General features: G+C 45.8%; 1 protein-coding gene across 7 annotated transcripts in view; it reads left to right on the forward strand.

Annotated features, from left to right (window-relative positions):
* The window catches only part of PPARG (peroxisome proliferator activated receptor gamma), a 146,511-nt gene that overhangs the window by 115,054 nt on the left and 14,096 nt on the right, over positions 1 to 17,361 (forward strand). For all 7 annotated transcript variants that reach the window (XM_075550043.1, XM_075550042.1, XM_075550040.1 and 4 more), the window contains 2 exons: positions 2,775 to 2,974; positions 13,875 to 14,325. In XM_075550043.1, coding sequence (XP_075406158.1) covers positions 2,775 to 2,974; positions 13,875 to 14,325 — 651 coding nt within the window. The remainder of the gene's footprint in view (positions 1 to 2,774; positions 2,975 to 13,874; positions 14,326 to 17,361) is intronic.

A 17,361-nucleotide genomic window follows, 5' to 3' on the forward strand; every position in this document is an offset into this window, starting at 1 on the left:
ATACCCAGATCTAAAACACAGAATACCTAACTATTCCACATGCTCAGGGGGTCTGTGTGTTCAGGAATATCAGTCACATGCAAAAGACATTGTACAAAGTAATGATAATGTAACGCTAACATACTTTCTCCAGAGATTAATCGGAGTCTATCAAACCCAGTTTTCCTGAAAGGTACATAATAAATACAAGTTACGTGAATTCTCTATAGGCGATTATCCTGAATGCTAATGTTCTGGACGTTGCTACGAGGGACAGGTGGGAGATCTTCAGAACGTGTTTGGGGGGGCCTTAAAACCCAGACAGTTGTTTCCAAGAAAGAGCATGTAGAATGTGTCATAGGGACTCGTGGGATTTTTTTAGCTAAATTTAGAACTTTAAAGATCCTTTCCAAGCCCTCCAATCTACAAGCAAGGAAATTGAGGACTTGGGAATTTAAGTAATTTTCTTAAAGCCCACCCTCCCCCCTCAGCTAACTTGTTGCAGAGCTAAAATTAGAAATAAGACTTCCTGGCTACTTCAAGTAATCTGTTCTTTCCACAACCTTCTTCCTCAGTAAATAGATGGAGGGTTTTCCTTCTGTCCTTGAATCCTTTAGGATCAACCTGCATTGGTAGAAGTTTTGAAAGCACATATGGCGTATGGGCACACTTGTTGTTATTAATTGCTGTTGAGTGGACTCCAACTCTTAATTTTTTAAAGAACAAATCCATTGCTATCAAGTTCATTCCAGCTCATAGCCACCCTTCGGGCCAGCGCAGAGCGGCCCTTGGGGTCTCCGAAGCTGTGCCCTGTACGGAAGCAGATAGCCACATCTTTCTCCTTCAGAGCAGCTGATGAGTTTAAGCTGCTGGCGTTCGATTAACAGTTGAGTGCTTAACCATTGTGCCACCAGGGATCCTATGATGAGCCCCCTCCAGGCTACACATTTCTAGTTCACTTCCAATCTTGAATAGTCATCTTGTTCTAACTTTCAGCCTTAGCGGAAGCTACGCTGTAATCTTCACATCCTCCAGAGTGAGTGTGCTGTCTTAGTCTTGGTCTCAGCTAAGTGTGTGGAAGCTTAGGTTCAATCATTCTTTAGCTCTTAAGCCCAGAACTATCTTGAGATCCGGCAAAATCCACCCGAAGAAGAGATGTACCCAAGACTGGAAAGCAGAAGCGCCAGCAGATACTTGTCCACCCATGTTCACTGCAGCTTATTCACAATTGTCAGAAAAGCAGATACAACCCATGCATCCATCAACTGATAAATGGATAAACAAAGTATGATGTCGCCGTACAATGGAACATGATTTAGTCAGTCATAAAGTGAAATGAAGAAATTATACACTGTATCCCCTACATGATCCCTGATGACATGGTGCCGAGCAAAATGTGTCGGCTGCAAAGGGCTTCAACAAGTTCATGGGGAAAGTTCATGACCCTTCTTTATTCTTCTTTCTCTGTCCACATTTTCCTTTATAATCTCTTGATTTTTGTTCATACTCTTTTGACTCTCAGTTTCACTGGCATGCCATCCAATCTCATACATTTCAGTGGTTCAGTTACATTCATAAGTGTTGTGTAACCATCACCACATCAGTTCCAGAATATTTCTTCTTCTTTGTATTTGTTGCTCTGGACTCTCCACTCCCCACCCACCTCCCCTGCTATGTCCTTTTGAAACTATTAATCCAAGTGTTGTCTCTATAGGCTACCTATCTGAATTTCATATATAGGAAAACTTATGAAATGGGTGATATAGCAAAGAAACCAGATGGTGCCCAGCTCTCAGAAAAATATAGCTTCTGGGGCCTTAAAGGCTTGTCTTCAACAAGCAGCCACTAAAATACAAGGAATAGGACACAACCTCTGCCCTCAGGGAGCTTACAGTCTAATGAAGGAGTCTGTGTCACTGGTTATGACTCGACATGGTAGTGGAACAATAGAGTTATGTATGGGATAATACTGGATATGGTACCTAAATGTCCTTACATGGGAAAAGACAGATAGTCTAAAATTGCCCCTCATTATTCCAAATAATATTTTGCAGATAATTTTAATAGGGAGTTATAAAAAAGTTATATTAAAAAAGTCACCCATATTTCTTTATAATAGGGACAAAAAGATTGGACATAGCTCCCTGAGAAGCGAGTCTGTTTTTGTGCAACTATGAATTCTGTATAATTCTTTACAGTCATTCAAGAAATAAGTTGTGTTTTCTAATGTCTGATTTTGTCAGGGCCAGGATGCAAATAAGGTAATTAAGGCACTGTCGCTAACCTTGAACACTTTGCTCCAAAGTAGAATAAATACACATGTAAAATCAGCCGTTACACTCGAGTATAAAAATTGCTATCAATGACTCATGCACTACATGTTGTAGGAGCCCAGGAGAAGGAACAATTAATTCTTCTTAAGAGATCAGGGAGAGCCTTTTCAAGACCGTTGCATTCGAATGGGGTCTTGAGGGATACATAGGAGATGGCTCTCAATTGTTTTATGTTTCTATAAATATAGTAGCCTTTCTTCAATAAACTCTTAAATTCTTTCACCTTCCTGATGGGATCCTGGATGACATGTTTTTTTGTTGTTGTTGTTTTCAATTAAAAAGCAAATCCTCAAATTATGAGAGTAGCCTGAGCTGGGGCTGTGAAAGGGACCCAGGGGCAAAGCTGTAGGTGGGGGGGGAGCCCCAGAGATGAATGGAAAGGAGGAGGGCTTTCATATGTGGGAACAGGGCTGAGGAGGGAGTCGGTCAGTGACTCATCTTGTCTTTCCTCTTCCTCCATAGCCATCAGGTTTGGGCGGATGCCACAGGCGGAGAAGGAGAAACTGTTGGCAGAGATCTCCAGCGACATCGACCAGCTGAACCCAGAATCTGCTGATCTCCGGGCCCTGGCCAAACACTTGTATGACTCATACATAAAGTCCTTCCCGCTGACCAAAGCAAAGGCGAGGGCCATCTTGACGGGGAAGACGACGGACAAATCAGTTAGTTCTCTTTCTGCTGCTCTGGTGTGGGAGGCTGGGGTGTGGGTCGTGCTCCCCTGAGCAAATGATTCAGTCACCGTGTCACCCAGCCACAGGTTCAGCTGCTGGCAAGTTCGTATTGCAGGCCAAGTCTGAAATACAGAGTGGAGGGGATATTCCAGACAGAATAAGGAAACCATACCCCCACAGTCTCCTAGTAAGATCTTGGAGATGGCGGCAAGAAGGCACAGGTTGTGACTTTCTTGACAGAAATGAACACAAGTCTTTCATCTCGCCGCCTTCTTTTAGGAATCCAGCTCTTACCTTGGCATTAAAATATTTGCCCCCACAGTATTTACTCAGGGTGCCCTCCTTTGCTCTGGGAAGGGCCTTAAGAAATGTTATTTCAGTCGCACGCACATACCTTGGTTTGTTTGGATCTTACTTTTTCGGAAGCAGTGTGAGAGCTACTGCTCATGAGGGGCCACAAGGGGTGAAATTCCTTCCCGGCGGCGCTCTATCGATTATTCCTGGGGACTGGAAGCTCTATAGATGTCCTTCTGTGACACATATGACTTTTCTCTGCTGCCGGCCTTTAGACTGCCAGGGCTGCCCTGGTGGATTGTGGGGCATCTGTTGGCGTTTGATGACCCCTGTGTAGAAGCCCAGAACGGGGTGCTTTCATGAAGAGACACTATTTGTCCTAGTGTCAAGGTTGCCAGGAAACAGCACGCTCCCCTAATAGGACGTTTACAAAGCAAATAAGTAATTACATCAAAACAAAACAAAAATGGCACCTGGATCCTCGTCCCAGGCTGGCACGAGGGCTGACCGGGGCCTTCAAGCCAGAGCGCTGTGTTTCCGAGCCTGGTTCGGCTCCCTAGCGTGAGGTTTGCTGTGTCAGAACACACCATCCCCAACCCGAAAAGCTTCCATGCTGTCATGGATCTTTGAAGTGGACACCTCTAGGAGACGGAAGCAACGGCTGGATAGCTTGTCCCCTGCTCAGATACATTGTTGGAAAAATTGCCTTAGGAGAGTATTTCCTGTTGGCTAACATCCATGCAGAGCACGGGCCTCCTGTGGCGTCTGCTGTGTAACAAGCCAGATGCCAATAAGGACAGTAAATGTTCTGGACGCAAGCGGGGTTGCTGATCTGAGTGACCTTGATCCCTGTGACGATCCTACTCCTTGATGATTGTCCTTTCTCTCTAAAGAGAAGGGAACTCAAGTCCGGAGAGGGGGAGCGGCTTGCCCTGAGAGCACACAGCCCATCTGTGGCTGAAGCAGGACTGTCGGGCAGACTCTCGGACAGCCGGGGCCGAGCCCTCTGAGCCTGGCGTGCTCTCCGTGCTCCTGGAGGTCCATCCCTCACTGGCCTAACAGTGAGTCAGGAGACAGAGCCGCTAGGAGAACTTCACCTTGGAAAGCCCTCCTCGGGATCGCCTCTTCTTATCCATTTTCAGAACAGCTGTTGTGCAGTCGGGGGAGTTTTCAACCGGCGCTTTGTCCTTTTTGGATGAGCATGACCAGGCCGATTGTCGTCAGCGTGCCTATTCGGTGCGGCGTACAAGTGCCGGCACAGCGAAGCCTGCGTAGTCATTACATGAAAAAAAATAGCTATAGCTGCTTCATTGCCATTGGCGTTAGATGCCCTTGACTCACCAATTCAACGTCCATGCAGTCCCCCACCCAGTTAACTGTGGAAAATGAAAGGCAATGAGACACAGAGGTATGTCTAAGGGGGCGGGGGGGGGGGGGGGGCACCACTCTGAGGCAGGTTACTACAGCCTGCGGAGAGCTGGATCGGGGAGGGGACAGAAGGCTGGATGCTAAGAGCCGGGAGAGGAGTAAAGAAAGAGAAAGAACCCCAAGGCCGACAAGTCTCCCTAAAGCCAATTCATTCCCAGTTGCTGCTTTCCCCGCTTTTCTTTATTCCCAATCCAGGCCTGAGACCTGTCAATTTAATAGTAGGCATAGAAGGGAAGATGGGAGAGAGGCTGTGGTTGTAGTAGTAGGAGGAAGATGATGATGATGATGCAGATGCAGATGATGATGATAACGACATCATCCCCATCCCCCAGTAGTCAAGGATTTAAGTTTATATTAAGGGTGACCAGCATTGATAGAACTGAAGGACATAGAGCCCCAGCCACTGTAAACGCATTCTGATTGACTCCCTGGCTCTAAATCTGGACTAAAAATAAGATAATTGGAGGCTTTTGGTGAAATAAACAAGTATGAACCTATTTTCAGGGAAAGGGCTGCAAAGTGCTGGACTGTGGGCTTCTCGGGCTCAGAGGCCAAGAGTCTGTCATTTCCCCCCACAGTAACGAGAGTCGTGCTCTGCCCACAATAGTTACTCAGATTGTATTTGCTTAATTGAATTAAAAGCTGTTGCTTTTGCCCTTTGAAACTCTGGACTTTCAACAGAGGCCCTTTAACTCGCCCAATATTTGCTCACCAAACTGGACATCATCAACGATCTGGATGGGGCAGAATCGCCTCTTGTTAGAGTCTGGAAAGACACTGGAGATGGCGTCAAATGAAAATAATCCATTCCCTGATTGCGCAAAATACAATTGTTTGGCACTCTCTTTCCCCCTTATCTGGCGAGATCAAATCAAACACTAGTGGAAAGAAAGGGTTCAGAGAGGGGAACATGGGAGAGAAGAGAGAAAATCCCAAATGTGATTTCCAATGAGACAAGAGAGGTATTCTTGATCTACTTCGGTCATAGTATTCCTTTGACAGCCTCTATCTCCGGGGTGTTCAGTTATCTCTTGGCCAGAGTGTATGAAAGTCACGGTTTCTGCATTGCTAAGGGAAGTTTTGTAGAAGCGGGGGCTCTGCAGAGGGTGGGTGTGGGGCTTGTAAAAGAGAGCTTGTAGTGGCTCGTGCCGGAGAGCACTTTGGGTCTCACTCTGTAGCCAGTCTGAGACTGAGGTCATTATTGGTGGCTCGGCCAAGCCTGGGAGGAGGCATCCCAGCAGATGGCTGACCACTTACCCAGAACCTCTGGAAAAGGAAATGACTTTGTTGGAGAGGCCATTCTCTAAGTTGACTTCACTGCTTGCTCAATTTCACCACTGCCTATTCTGCCTCCTTTATCTACTATCTGATAATCTTTCCTCTTGAGCCCTGCTAATATTTGCCTCCGGGCCAGCCAAGGTTTCTCCCTCCCCAACCAAAGCTTCCTTCTCCTCTATCTCACCCCCTGGGGCTACCTGCACCTTTCCAAAAGAAAAGATTCGTGAAATGCCCCCACTCCCTCCGGTCTTTCCAGCTCTAGCTATGGATGAGCTGCCTTGTTTCAATTGGCTCACCTAAGAGAGTAATGCTTGGGAATGCTAGGCTCCAGAAATGGGGGTGTGGATTGGGACGTCACTGGAGAAGAAATTATAGGAGCGACGGTGTTTTAAAACCCATTGTCGCCCAGTCGTTTCTGATGCTGGCAAGGCCCTGTGTTGCTCACAAGGAGTCCTTCACACAGGCCTCCAAGAAGCCCATTGCCAGACATCTCAGTCCTCCCTGGGTGGATTTGAACTACCAACTTTGTGGTGAGTCGTTGAGTGCTGAGCCTTTCCGGCCACTCAGGAACTTCAGTGGAGTTAATTCCAGCTCACGGCAACCCTGCTGGACAGACAGAACTGCTCCCTAGCGTTTCTGAGGCTGTCAAGCTCGGCATGTGCAGACGGCCTCGTCTTGCTTCGACAGAGTAGCTAGGGGTTCCAACAACCCCACCCTTAGCCCACTGCAATAGAACTGGCTCCCTTGTGGTGGCTGTTCCAGCCATGGCCACATCTATAAGAGAGCCTACTGGCCTCTGAAAACCTTAGATTTATGTGCTAGAACCAGGGTGCTGTGTTTCATGAAGGCAATTTGATAACTGGGTGGACTTTGGACGCTCCCCGTGTTTGACTGACATCCTGATGTGATGTTCACACAGGGTGTGTCCTTGTCCCGTGGTCCCGTGTTTACCAATGACAATCCACAGAAAGTAGTTCCAATCCCCCCACCCACCCATCTCCCAGTGGCATGGTTTGTCATAAAACAATAAATAGAACAACCCTTGATGTGCCTACCAATTTTTCACACCCAATCTAAGAGATCACGAGGCCCTGGCTGCACTCCCTACAAAAGGGAATACTTTTCTTGTGTGCTCTGCTGCCACTGGGCCCCAAAGCATCATTGCATCGTTTCTGATGGGCACACAAGGAGCCGTGGCTTGTTTAAGTCCAAGAGCAAGCCGGCACTCCAGGAAATGGGCATTCTACAGGGTGTGAAATCTGAAGCGGCTAAATAATAAAATCAGTACAGAAAATGTAGACTCTCGGGAAAAGCATTTCTGTAGCCACTGAAATCTGTGCCTTTTAAGTTTTGCATTGGCCATCGCTGTAGTTCGTTCAGCTGTGAGAAAGACCCTTCTCCTTTTCAGTCCCACACTTGGCACGAAACAAAGGGTCATCTCGTGTCCCTTTATCTTTGGAGAAGCCAGAGGGAGCTGGCATGTGCTCCTTCTGGGAGACAGCTAGGCTTGTCTAGCGGGTGAACCGTGACCCGGGCTCTGCTGCTAACCCCAGCACCCAGTCACCGGGACACCTCCGGAGAAAGGCTGAGGCGTGGAAACCGCACAGGGTGCAGTTCTACTCGGCCTCCCAGGGGGTCGCTGTGCGTTGGGCTGACAAAGAGGACCCTAGTTTGGCATTTGGGGCCCATGAAAGATCTCCAGCAGGCCCTCGGAGAAAGGTGTCCCAGTGGAAGTAGAAGAGTACGATAATTGTGCTGGTTTGTTGCAATGGTTGCTGCAGAAGTTAGTTACGTGGGTTATATAAATCCTTATCAGTATGAAGAACCAAAACAAATTTTTGTTGCCAGGGCTGCTGGGACTAGTTAGCTATAACAGATCTGAATAATCTTCTTTCATAAAGCAAATAAAGGGATAATAGTTCATAGAGTCAAGAAGAAAAGCACACTTTTTAAAATGATTAGAGCCATGTGATTGGGCTGATGCCTTGTTTGCCGGCTGAGTAACTTTTTGGCTGGCAGTCGTTGCTTTTTAAGAGCCATGGTTAGGTGCTAGCTCATTAGCGTGTGGATAATTCTTCCTATTACGTTTTTATTTGTGTCTTAAATCTGTAAGCCACTTAGGAAAACAGGACTGTAGTTTGATAGGCTTTCAGTATATCGGTACTTAACAAAAACACTTGGTGTTTAACTAACACATCTAAGAAATTATCATTCAAAAGACCCTTCCCCCAAGGTCCCAGGATGCAAGAAGTGTAGCATAAGCCTGCCCTTGTCCCAGGATACTCACTTTATTAGAGAAATAAAATGGGACATTGAGCAGAAAGCGGTGGAAGGAGGGAGGGACGGGCACGCACTTTGACTTGGGAAGTCGGTGTTCTTCTCTCGACCTCAGTCTGCTCACATTTGGGCAAGAACAACAACAACATAGTCGACCGGTCACCGTCACCAGAGCTCCCTGCAGGTCTGTCACTCCAGGGTTCTCAAGAAAGGGAACACGAGCCCCAGGGCAGAAACCAGAAGGAGGTCGAGGATCCCAAAAGAAGGCACTTTGGATTCGCAGGCCCCCATTGCAGCCAGTCTGGGAGAGCCATGGGTGGTTGAAAGGATAGACTTTGGCTAGCGATGTAAAAGGGGAGGCCCATGAATTCGTATTCTTCCTGAGCCGTCCCTCTACTCTCTCAGAGGAAGAGTATGAGGATAGCCCCAGGAGATTTCAAAACCAAACTAGCTGCCATCGAGTTGAGCGACCCTATAGGACAGGGTAGAACCGTCCCTGTGGGTTTCCAAGACTGTGACTCTTTATAGGAGTAGAAAGCCTCATCCTTCTCCTGCAGAGCAGCTGGTGGTTTCAAACTGCTGACCTTGTGGTTAGCAGCCCAAAGAGTCAGCACTACATCACAGGAGCCTCCCTCCCAATAGATTAGGCCCATATTTTTCCAGGCCAGTGTTTTGACTCTGACAAGGTTATTGGCTGTCCGTGAGCAAGCACAGTTGCCTTCTGAGCTAATTCACCTGACATAACCTGTGTTTTTCATAGATTTTCTCCTTTATCTGCTTTAGCTCGCCATTTTAATACTCAGGAGGAGCTATAAGCTTAGATCCTTCCTAAGATACATGTGTAAGTGTGTACTTTCATGAATAATCCTTTCATAATTTATATGTTAAAGTATTCATGTGATTGGTTATTAAGGAACACTACTGTCCTTTTTCTCCATTTGAAAAAGTGCACTTCTGTTCCTCTGTTTTGCTTTTATCCTTAAACTAGTTTCCCCCATCACCTTTATATTGTACAAGGTCAGGCAGCAATGGGTTAGTCACTCAGCTGCTAACCACAAGGTCAGCAGTTCAAACACACCAGTGGTTCCAAAAGAGAAAGATGAGGCTATTTGTTGCAGCAATGATTTACTCATATATATATATGACATATTATATTATATATATCATCTTAAACCTATTCTGGCTTTGATATGTAAAGCAAGTTTTTAAAAATTCAAAATGCAAGATATCACAGTAAACTGCATTTGATGTGTCCCTCCAAAGAAAATGGATTTCCCTTTACATACACCGTCTTGGGTGCCTGGGGGGAGATGTGTTGCAGTGTTGCTTGTTAAATTCCATCTGCTAACTTGCTCAATAAATGAAGAGACAAGCATGATAATAACCAGAGATGGATTTACCAGGAAGCTAAGGAAGCCTTCCAAGGCTCATGGAACGGGCCATGCAACCCGGTGCTCATACCTTTCTTAAAGAACTTGGTCTTGCTTTTCTTAAAGAACAAAACCAAAGTCACTGCCATCGAGCCCAGTCCATCTCGTGTGACCCTGTAGGCCAGAGTGGCCCTGCCTCATCATGCCTCCAAGATTGAACATCTTGATGGAAGCAGACAACCACAGCTTTCTCCCTGGGAGCAGCTAGTGGGCTTGACTCACCCACCGATTGCTAGCACCCCCCCAATGCTTAACCTGCTGCACCACCAGCACTCCTTTTGTCAAAGAAGGCCTCACTAGTGTACATCTCAGGACTCACAGAACCGGAGCCCCTCCCTGAGAATAACTGCATGATAGCAATGTTTGCTTTCCCAGTGAAGAAGACATGCTCATCCAGCAATTGGATGGGACGTTGTTCACCCAGATGCGACAGAAAATCATGACAACACAATCTGAAGATGACAGAGCCCCTACTGTCACGGCAGGTGCTGTCCAAATGAATCGAACATGTGGGCCTTCTCTTTGCTTTGTGAAAAGGCAGACATGGAAGTGCAGTGCATGTGATGTGGCCGTTTTCATGATTCCAGAAAAAGTCCCAGTCCCACCGAGGTTTTCAGAGGTTAGCTCTCAGGAAAGCAGGCGGGACACTCGGTTTAGGATGGGGAGGCCCCAGTGTGAGATGCAAACCTAATGAACATGTTAAGTACTATATCAAAATTGGTAAATTGGTAGCAAGACTCAATCTCCAGGTTGAGGGAGTCTGGTGATTCTGCCCAGAGCTGCGGTTCTCAACCTGTGGGTCATGACCCCTTTGGGGGTTGAATGACCTTTTCACAGGGGTTGCCAAAGACCATTGGAAAACACATATTTCCAATGGTGTTAGGGCCCAAGACACTGCTCCTCTCTCCCGTCTCCAGGTGGATCCGCTCACGTGCAGATCTGCCCACATACAAGTACCCAACATGAAGACTGTTACTCATGCTCCACCATGCTTCCTGACACAGTGTCATTTATTTGTCATCAGAAATAAATATTTCACACTATATAATGACATATTGTTTTGTGATGAACCACTATGCTTTAATGATATTCAATTTGTAACAATGAAAATACATCCTGCATATCAGATATTTACATGACGATTCATAATAGTAGCAAAATGACAGTGATGAAATAGCAACAAAGATCATTTTATGGCTGGGGGTCAGCACCACATGAGGAGCTGTATAAAAGGGTCACGGCCTGAGGAAGGTGGAGAAACCGCTGTGCTAGTTTCAGAGATCCATGTGGGCTGAAAGACTGCTGGTTTCAAAAACAGTGAAAACAGCCTCATCAGCTGTGCCTATCAAAAACAAAGACTACCTGCTAATCATTAGCATGTCAATACCCAGGAGCCTCTGCCAGCACACCAGTTTTTCAGAAGGCTTAAAAGCCTAAGCAAACAAAGCAAAAAACCCACCACCACCACCACCTTGGAATGGTTTGGCATAATGGTGGGGGTGCTGATTCCTTGCTCTGTCCTTGAATGTTTACTGCCAGGAAATCCTGACCAACATTGATTGCCAAGGGGTTAAAGTCACATTGTTGTTAAATTGGGAGCGAAAATTAGCAGGATTTTATGCCCACAGAGTTTCAAAAACAGGAACCTGGGCCTTTATATGAGGGGACAGGGGAAGTAAAGGGAAGAGTCACAGGGTGGTTGATCAGGGCACCGTTCCAAATACACTGCTTACATGGAGATGCACGTGTCCTGTGCCAAGAAGCCCAGTGGTGGAGCAGAAGCTCCTGGGAAAGTTGAAGTCGGCAGTTCAGCGCCCTCTTGGCCCAGAGGAGCAGAGACGTGAGTTCTCATCTGATGGCTGTACTTCTCCATGTTAGACTCTTCAGGTACCCGCACCTCACGCATCCACGGCAGCTGTCACCGGCAGCCCTTCCCCAACATAAATTATAACACACGTTGTTGTAAAACTCCTGGAGAACTGAAACCACGTTTTCTCTAAGTTCTGGAAAAACATCATTTTCCATCCAATTGGTTTCATGATAAAGGTCTCCGTTATACGAGGCAAACTCCGTGAGTTATATTCGTGTGATTGACTATCCTCTCTGCCCTTCTTTGCGCTCCCTTTAAGACTATCCGTTTGACAGGAAGGAGAAGAAACAGAAGTAAATTTTCTAAGAAGTACATTAAGCGCAATTGATCCTAGGAAAGTGTGACGCATCTCATTCTCTTGGTTTCCTTGAAGAATGGATTGAAGTCCTCAAGTCAAACTTGCCCTTGGGGCCTCCTATCTAGCATCTAGTCAAGGTCAAGTACAGTGCCATTTAGTGGACGCCCATGCCCGCTCATGGGCACGCCCGGTTCAGGGGCACTCTGAGTGCAAGGAGTTACAGTGTTAGAGACCCACAGGATCCCTTCTACCCGGTGCTGTAGGGTCGCGGTAAGAGGAATCACCTGTTAGAGTTTGCTAAGCAAAACTTGTGAACTTTTTTGTTGTTTTGTTGCTTGCTAACAAAAATGAGAATTTTGGAATAACCCCAGTTGCTAGAGCTGGAATCATTCACAAGTTTGAAAGTCTACCCATTCTCTAAGTAAGAGTCCTTAGTGTTAGAGGTATTTTCTCCAGTGTAGAGCGTAGTTGGCAGTTTGGTTTAAGCCACAGACGCATAGAAATTAAAAGAATCTACAAACCAACAGGTCTTGAAGCTGGTTTGGAGCCTGCACCCCGCCCCCTTCCTGCAATTCAAGTGAGAGCTCTCCGCCTTCCTGCTCACAAGACACTGTACACTTAGTCTGTCACAGATGTGCTATCCAATGTATGTGCACTCACACCGACACGCACATTCACATGTACACACACACGTACTCATACACACAATCACATGCACACACACACTCCGATTCTGAGGAGATGCAACTAGAATTGCCTCTAAAAGAAGAAATTGAAAGCCCTAATTTAATCCACTCGCCTCGGTTAAGAAATCTGAGGCCTAGGGAAGATAAATGACTCTTTAAAAACTACTTAGAGTTAATCACGGAATCAAAACTAGAACCCAGATATCTATAATTGTCATTCCAGTGCTTTTAGATGCGTACTTGTTTGAATAGATTTAGGGTCTCACTCCTAGGATGCGTGGTGCATATAAAATATTGTCCCTTCTCAGAATAGCCATGAGCATTTCACAAAGACCACAAATATTTGATGAGTCTATACGTGGAAATGAAAAAAGACAATTCATGACTCACACAACTTGCTTTTGAAAGTAGTCCACTGCAAACCCGAGTTAATGCTGAAAGTACAATTGAGCCTTAAGGACAGATATTTTAAAAAATAAGTTCAGAACCTTTTTTCACTTCATCACCTTCTGCAGCACTTACCCACAGTCTTTACATCTGCTCTTTCTGAAACAGATTGCTTCCAGAGCCTTAGAGAGAGAAAGAGAAATAGGTATTTTCTTGGCTCAGTATTTCTAATCTTCTTTTAGACTGATTTATTATAGTGAAGTATACTTCACCCGTGCATATTACTAGGCTCTGAGAAGACTTCATCTTAAGTTGCAAGATGGCTTTGTTGATGTTCAAGTGGGTATTTTCAAGTGTTGCTACAATGATCTTTTATGGAAAGAAAAGGAAGAGTGTATCTCACGGAAAATAAGGGAAATTAACAGATTTTGTATCATTTAAAACTCCAAAACAAAAGTCTCTCCAAACAACAAAATGGAACTATTAGCCAGGCGGAGGTAAAGCGGTCCAGGAGAAGTAGAAAGGATAAACGACCAAAATTCGTGAAATGTGATTGCTTCAGATGAGTAGTAAAAATAAGAACTCATAGCTGCTGAATCATAATAATGATTAGAAGAAGACAAGAGTATCTTCTTATTATTAGGTGTCTTCAAATTTCAAGACTCTTTTAGTTAACAATGCAAATGTGTACAGCAAAATGGTTTTCTGAATGGGAATGGGAATTAGAAACCTCCAACTCAGCTACTATTTTTTTAGTGTGTTCATTTTTACTTTATTTTGTTCACTTTTCCTCATTTTATTTTTTATTATTTTTAATCATTTTATTGGGAGTTCGTACAACTCTTATCACACTCCATCCATCCTTTGTGTCAAGCACATTTGTACATTTGTTGCCATCATCATTCTCAATAACTCAGCTACTATTTCCCTCTCTCATTTGCAGCCATTTGTTATCTATGACATGCATTCCTTAATGATGGGAGAAGATAAAATCAAGTTCAAACACATCACCCCCCTGCAGGAACAGAGCAAAGAGGTAGCCATTCGCATCTTTCAGGGGTGTCAGTTCCGCTCGGTGGAGGCTGTGCAGGAGATCACAGAGTATGCCAAGAGCATCCCTGGCTTTGTGAACCTGGACTTGAATGACCAAGTAACACTCCTGAAGTATGGTGTCCATGAGATCATTTACACCATGCTGGCATCCTTGATGAATAAAGATGGGGTTCTAATATCAGAAGGCCAAGGATTCATGACCAGGGAGTTCCTGAAGAGTCTGCGGAAGCCCTTTGGTGACTTTATGGAGCCCAAGTTTGAGTTTGCTGTGAAGTTCAATGCACTGGAGTTAGATGACAGCGACCTGGCAATATTTATAGCTGTCATTATTCTCAGTGGAGGTAAGACTCATATCTTGTTCTTCCATGGGGGAGGGGAAGGGGAAGAGTTTTGACTTTCCTTACTCTTAGTCTCGGTTCCTCTTCGCTCTGAACTTACTCAGTTTTCAAACAGAAATGCCCGTGGAATATGTCTCTGCCACTGTCACTGCACGGGTCAAGGCCAGGAAAGAAAGCAGGTCGTGGCTCCGTGCACTCGGGCTCTTGAGCTTGCTCCCGGTCACGTGTTTGTCCCAATCGAATCCACATTCAATTTGGCAAATGACAAAGGCATTCTTCTTCCCTTTGAGAAGGCCAGTCCAGTTCTCATTGAAGTGGTGATATGTATGAGAGGGCTTCCCAATGTTTTGTGGGAAAATGAGATTGAAAGATAATGGGATTTTCCTGTGAATTTTTTGTAGGCCCTTCATATAATTTTGCTTAAGCTGGTGCCTGCTTCATGTCTAGAGGCACGACTGAGTGATTTGGGTCAAATAATTATACCCCTGGCCCCACTATCAGTAAGATAATGAATTTCTCTCTCTCTCTCTCTCTCTCTCTCTCTCTCTCTCTCTCTCTCTCTCTCTCTCTCTCTCTCTCACACACACACACACACACACACACACACAGCTGAGCACTACCTACACTCTCAATTGTGAGGATGGTGCAGGACCTGGCAGTTCAGTTGCACAGGGGTCTCAGAGCCAACTCGATGACACTTGGCAACAATTGACTCTTCCAGGGAGCCCTGGTGGCGTCGTGGTTACACAATGGGCTCCTAACCACTCGGTTAACAATTCGAAACCACCAGTCACCCTGCAGGAGAAAGATGAGGCTTTCTACTCCCATAAACAGTTGCAGTCTCAGAAACCCACAGGGACAGGTCTACCAGGCCTCTAGGGTCGCTCTGAGTCGGCGTCGGCTCCAAGACAGGGAGTTTGGTTTGGGAATCCACTGAGTAAGATGACTGGGATCCAGGGCGTGTACAGGTTATAACAAATCACTTTCCATCATTTGTAGCAGTTTCTGTTCCCACCATCGAGATCAGTAGATATTCAAGCAGGGATTGGAGATGAGTCATTGAGAGAGGCTAACTAAGGAAGGCTAGTGAAGCAGGGGCCACTAACCAAAAACAAAATCAGCCCGGATCATTCTAGGCTTTTTTTTTTCTTCTTCTTCTTTTTCACTTCCTGAGAAAATATTGTTTCATGATGACAGATCACATGAAACAATAGTGTAGCCCCAGCTAGGGGAATGCTAATATTGTCCTTAACTAAATTTCTCATAAGTGGGGTTACTTTAAAATCTGTGATTCTACCCTAGGTTGGTGGGAGTGTTTGGCCCCAGCTGTGGTAGGGCCACCAGGCACCTCCAGGTGCTGAGACTCCCAGACTTAAGGGACCAGAAGCCAGTGTCCCCGCTGCCCCAGCAGCCCGTCTCCTGCCCTGACCCAGAGCTCCCCCGCATAGCCCACTTCTTTCTGTTCTCACTGTATGGAATTGCGCAGAGAGAGCGCTCAGCGTGAGGAGGGCTGGGGAGAGAGTGGGCAGGGGTGTGGCCCTTTGGGTTTTATTTTGCTGTCCTTGTTTGTTTCATGTAATGGTTTACAAAATGATATCCTTGTCTTTTCTTTTAACACTTTTCAGCTCATAGGTAGCCTCTATTTATAAAATAAGTCTTGTAAGTGTACTTTTTTTTGGCCTCCTGATAATAAGAACAAAAATAAATGACCGATTTTTTTTTGTTTTAAAAAAAAATCACTGATTCATTGTTAGGGGCCATCAGCTTGGTTCCGATTCGTGGCCACACTGTACGCAACAGAGCGAAGCTCGGCCCAGCCTGCGCCAGCCTCACACCTGCTCTCGTGTTTGAACCCTTGGTCGTAACCACAATGCCACACACCTGATGCAGGGTCGTCCTTGTACTCGCTGGCCTTCAACAGGTCAGGAGGTAGCTCAGAGACTATGGAGCCTCGCTTGATTCAATGTACTCATAGGCATTAGAGGCTTCAGCCTTTCCACTGAAACCCTTTAAAATGGTAACATTTCATTACGAAGTGTTCTATAAACAGATGTTTGACTCCCTCCCCCCCAGACCCCCGGGGTCCCTCGGAAGAAAGGCATGGCAATCTGCTTCCAGATGATCGCAGTCACTAAAAACTGGATGGAGCACAGGTCTGTCCCAACTCACAGGGGATGCTGTGGGTCGCAATCAACTCCATAGCCACGGGGTTGCCCACTCCACCCCCTGCCGCCCGTCTCAGTAAGAGTGATGATTGGTTTTCCTCTGTAGTGTATGCTGCTCAATAGGTTGCCTCAGTGTTCAAAAACTTGTTCTAAACCAAGTTTGGGGCCGACATCCAGATGACCTCATTCACGTCAGCTTCGTGTTCGTGAAGGTTTTTGCAGTTGACCTTAGATCGATGGGGAAGATTGGGGAGATGGCCACCATATCAGAGTTGGGTGATAGGGAGTAGGGGAGATGAAGGGGAAGTCCCTAGAGAAACCAAAGAGGGTATATTTTTGGATAAGTAACTAATTTGACCCAACCGTGTGTGTGTGTGTGTGTGTGTGTGTGTGTGTGTGTGTACTGCTGATGCTGTTAGATTTGGTACTTAGATTTGCCTGGTGCTTAGCATCTCCGCTTTTCACGCAGTTCCAAAACCAAACTTGCTGAGAAAGATGGCCTACTTCTTCTCAGGTGTTTCATCTCCCTCTTTGTCCCCTGTGCGTGAGGACAGGAATTACACTTGCAGTGGGTCTCAGCCTTCCTCGTGCTGCGACCCTTTCACAGTGCCTCATGTGGTGGTGACCCCAACCCTAAAATGATTTTCGTTGCTACTTCATCACTGTGATTTTGCTACAGTTATGAATCGGGTGACCCCTGTGAAAGGGTGGTTCAACCCCCCAAAAGGGTCTCGACCCAGAGCCACTAAAAAGAACCAGCACTTTGTGCCTTTTAAAGAGTTTCAAGATCTCTTTAGATCCCGACAGTTTTGTGTCTGTATTTGTGTTTCATAGAAAGAAAAGTTGGTCTGATTTCTGACAACTCATTAGAGCC

Source organism: Tenrec ecaudatus, chromosome 5, assembly GCF_050624435.1.
Source record: "Tenrec ecaudatus isolate mTenEca1 chromosome 5, mTenEca1.hap1, whole genome shotgun sequence".
In the NCBI taxonomy this organism is placed as follows: domain Eukaryota; kingdom Metazoa; phylum Chordata; class Mammalia; order Afrosoricida; family Tenrecidae; genus Tenrec; species Tenrec ecaudatus.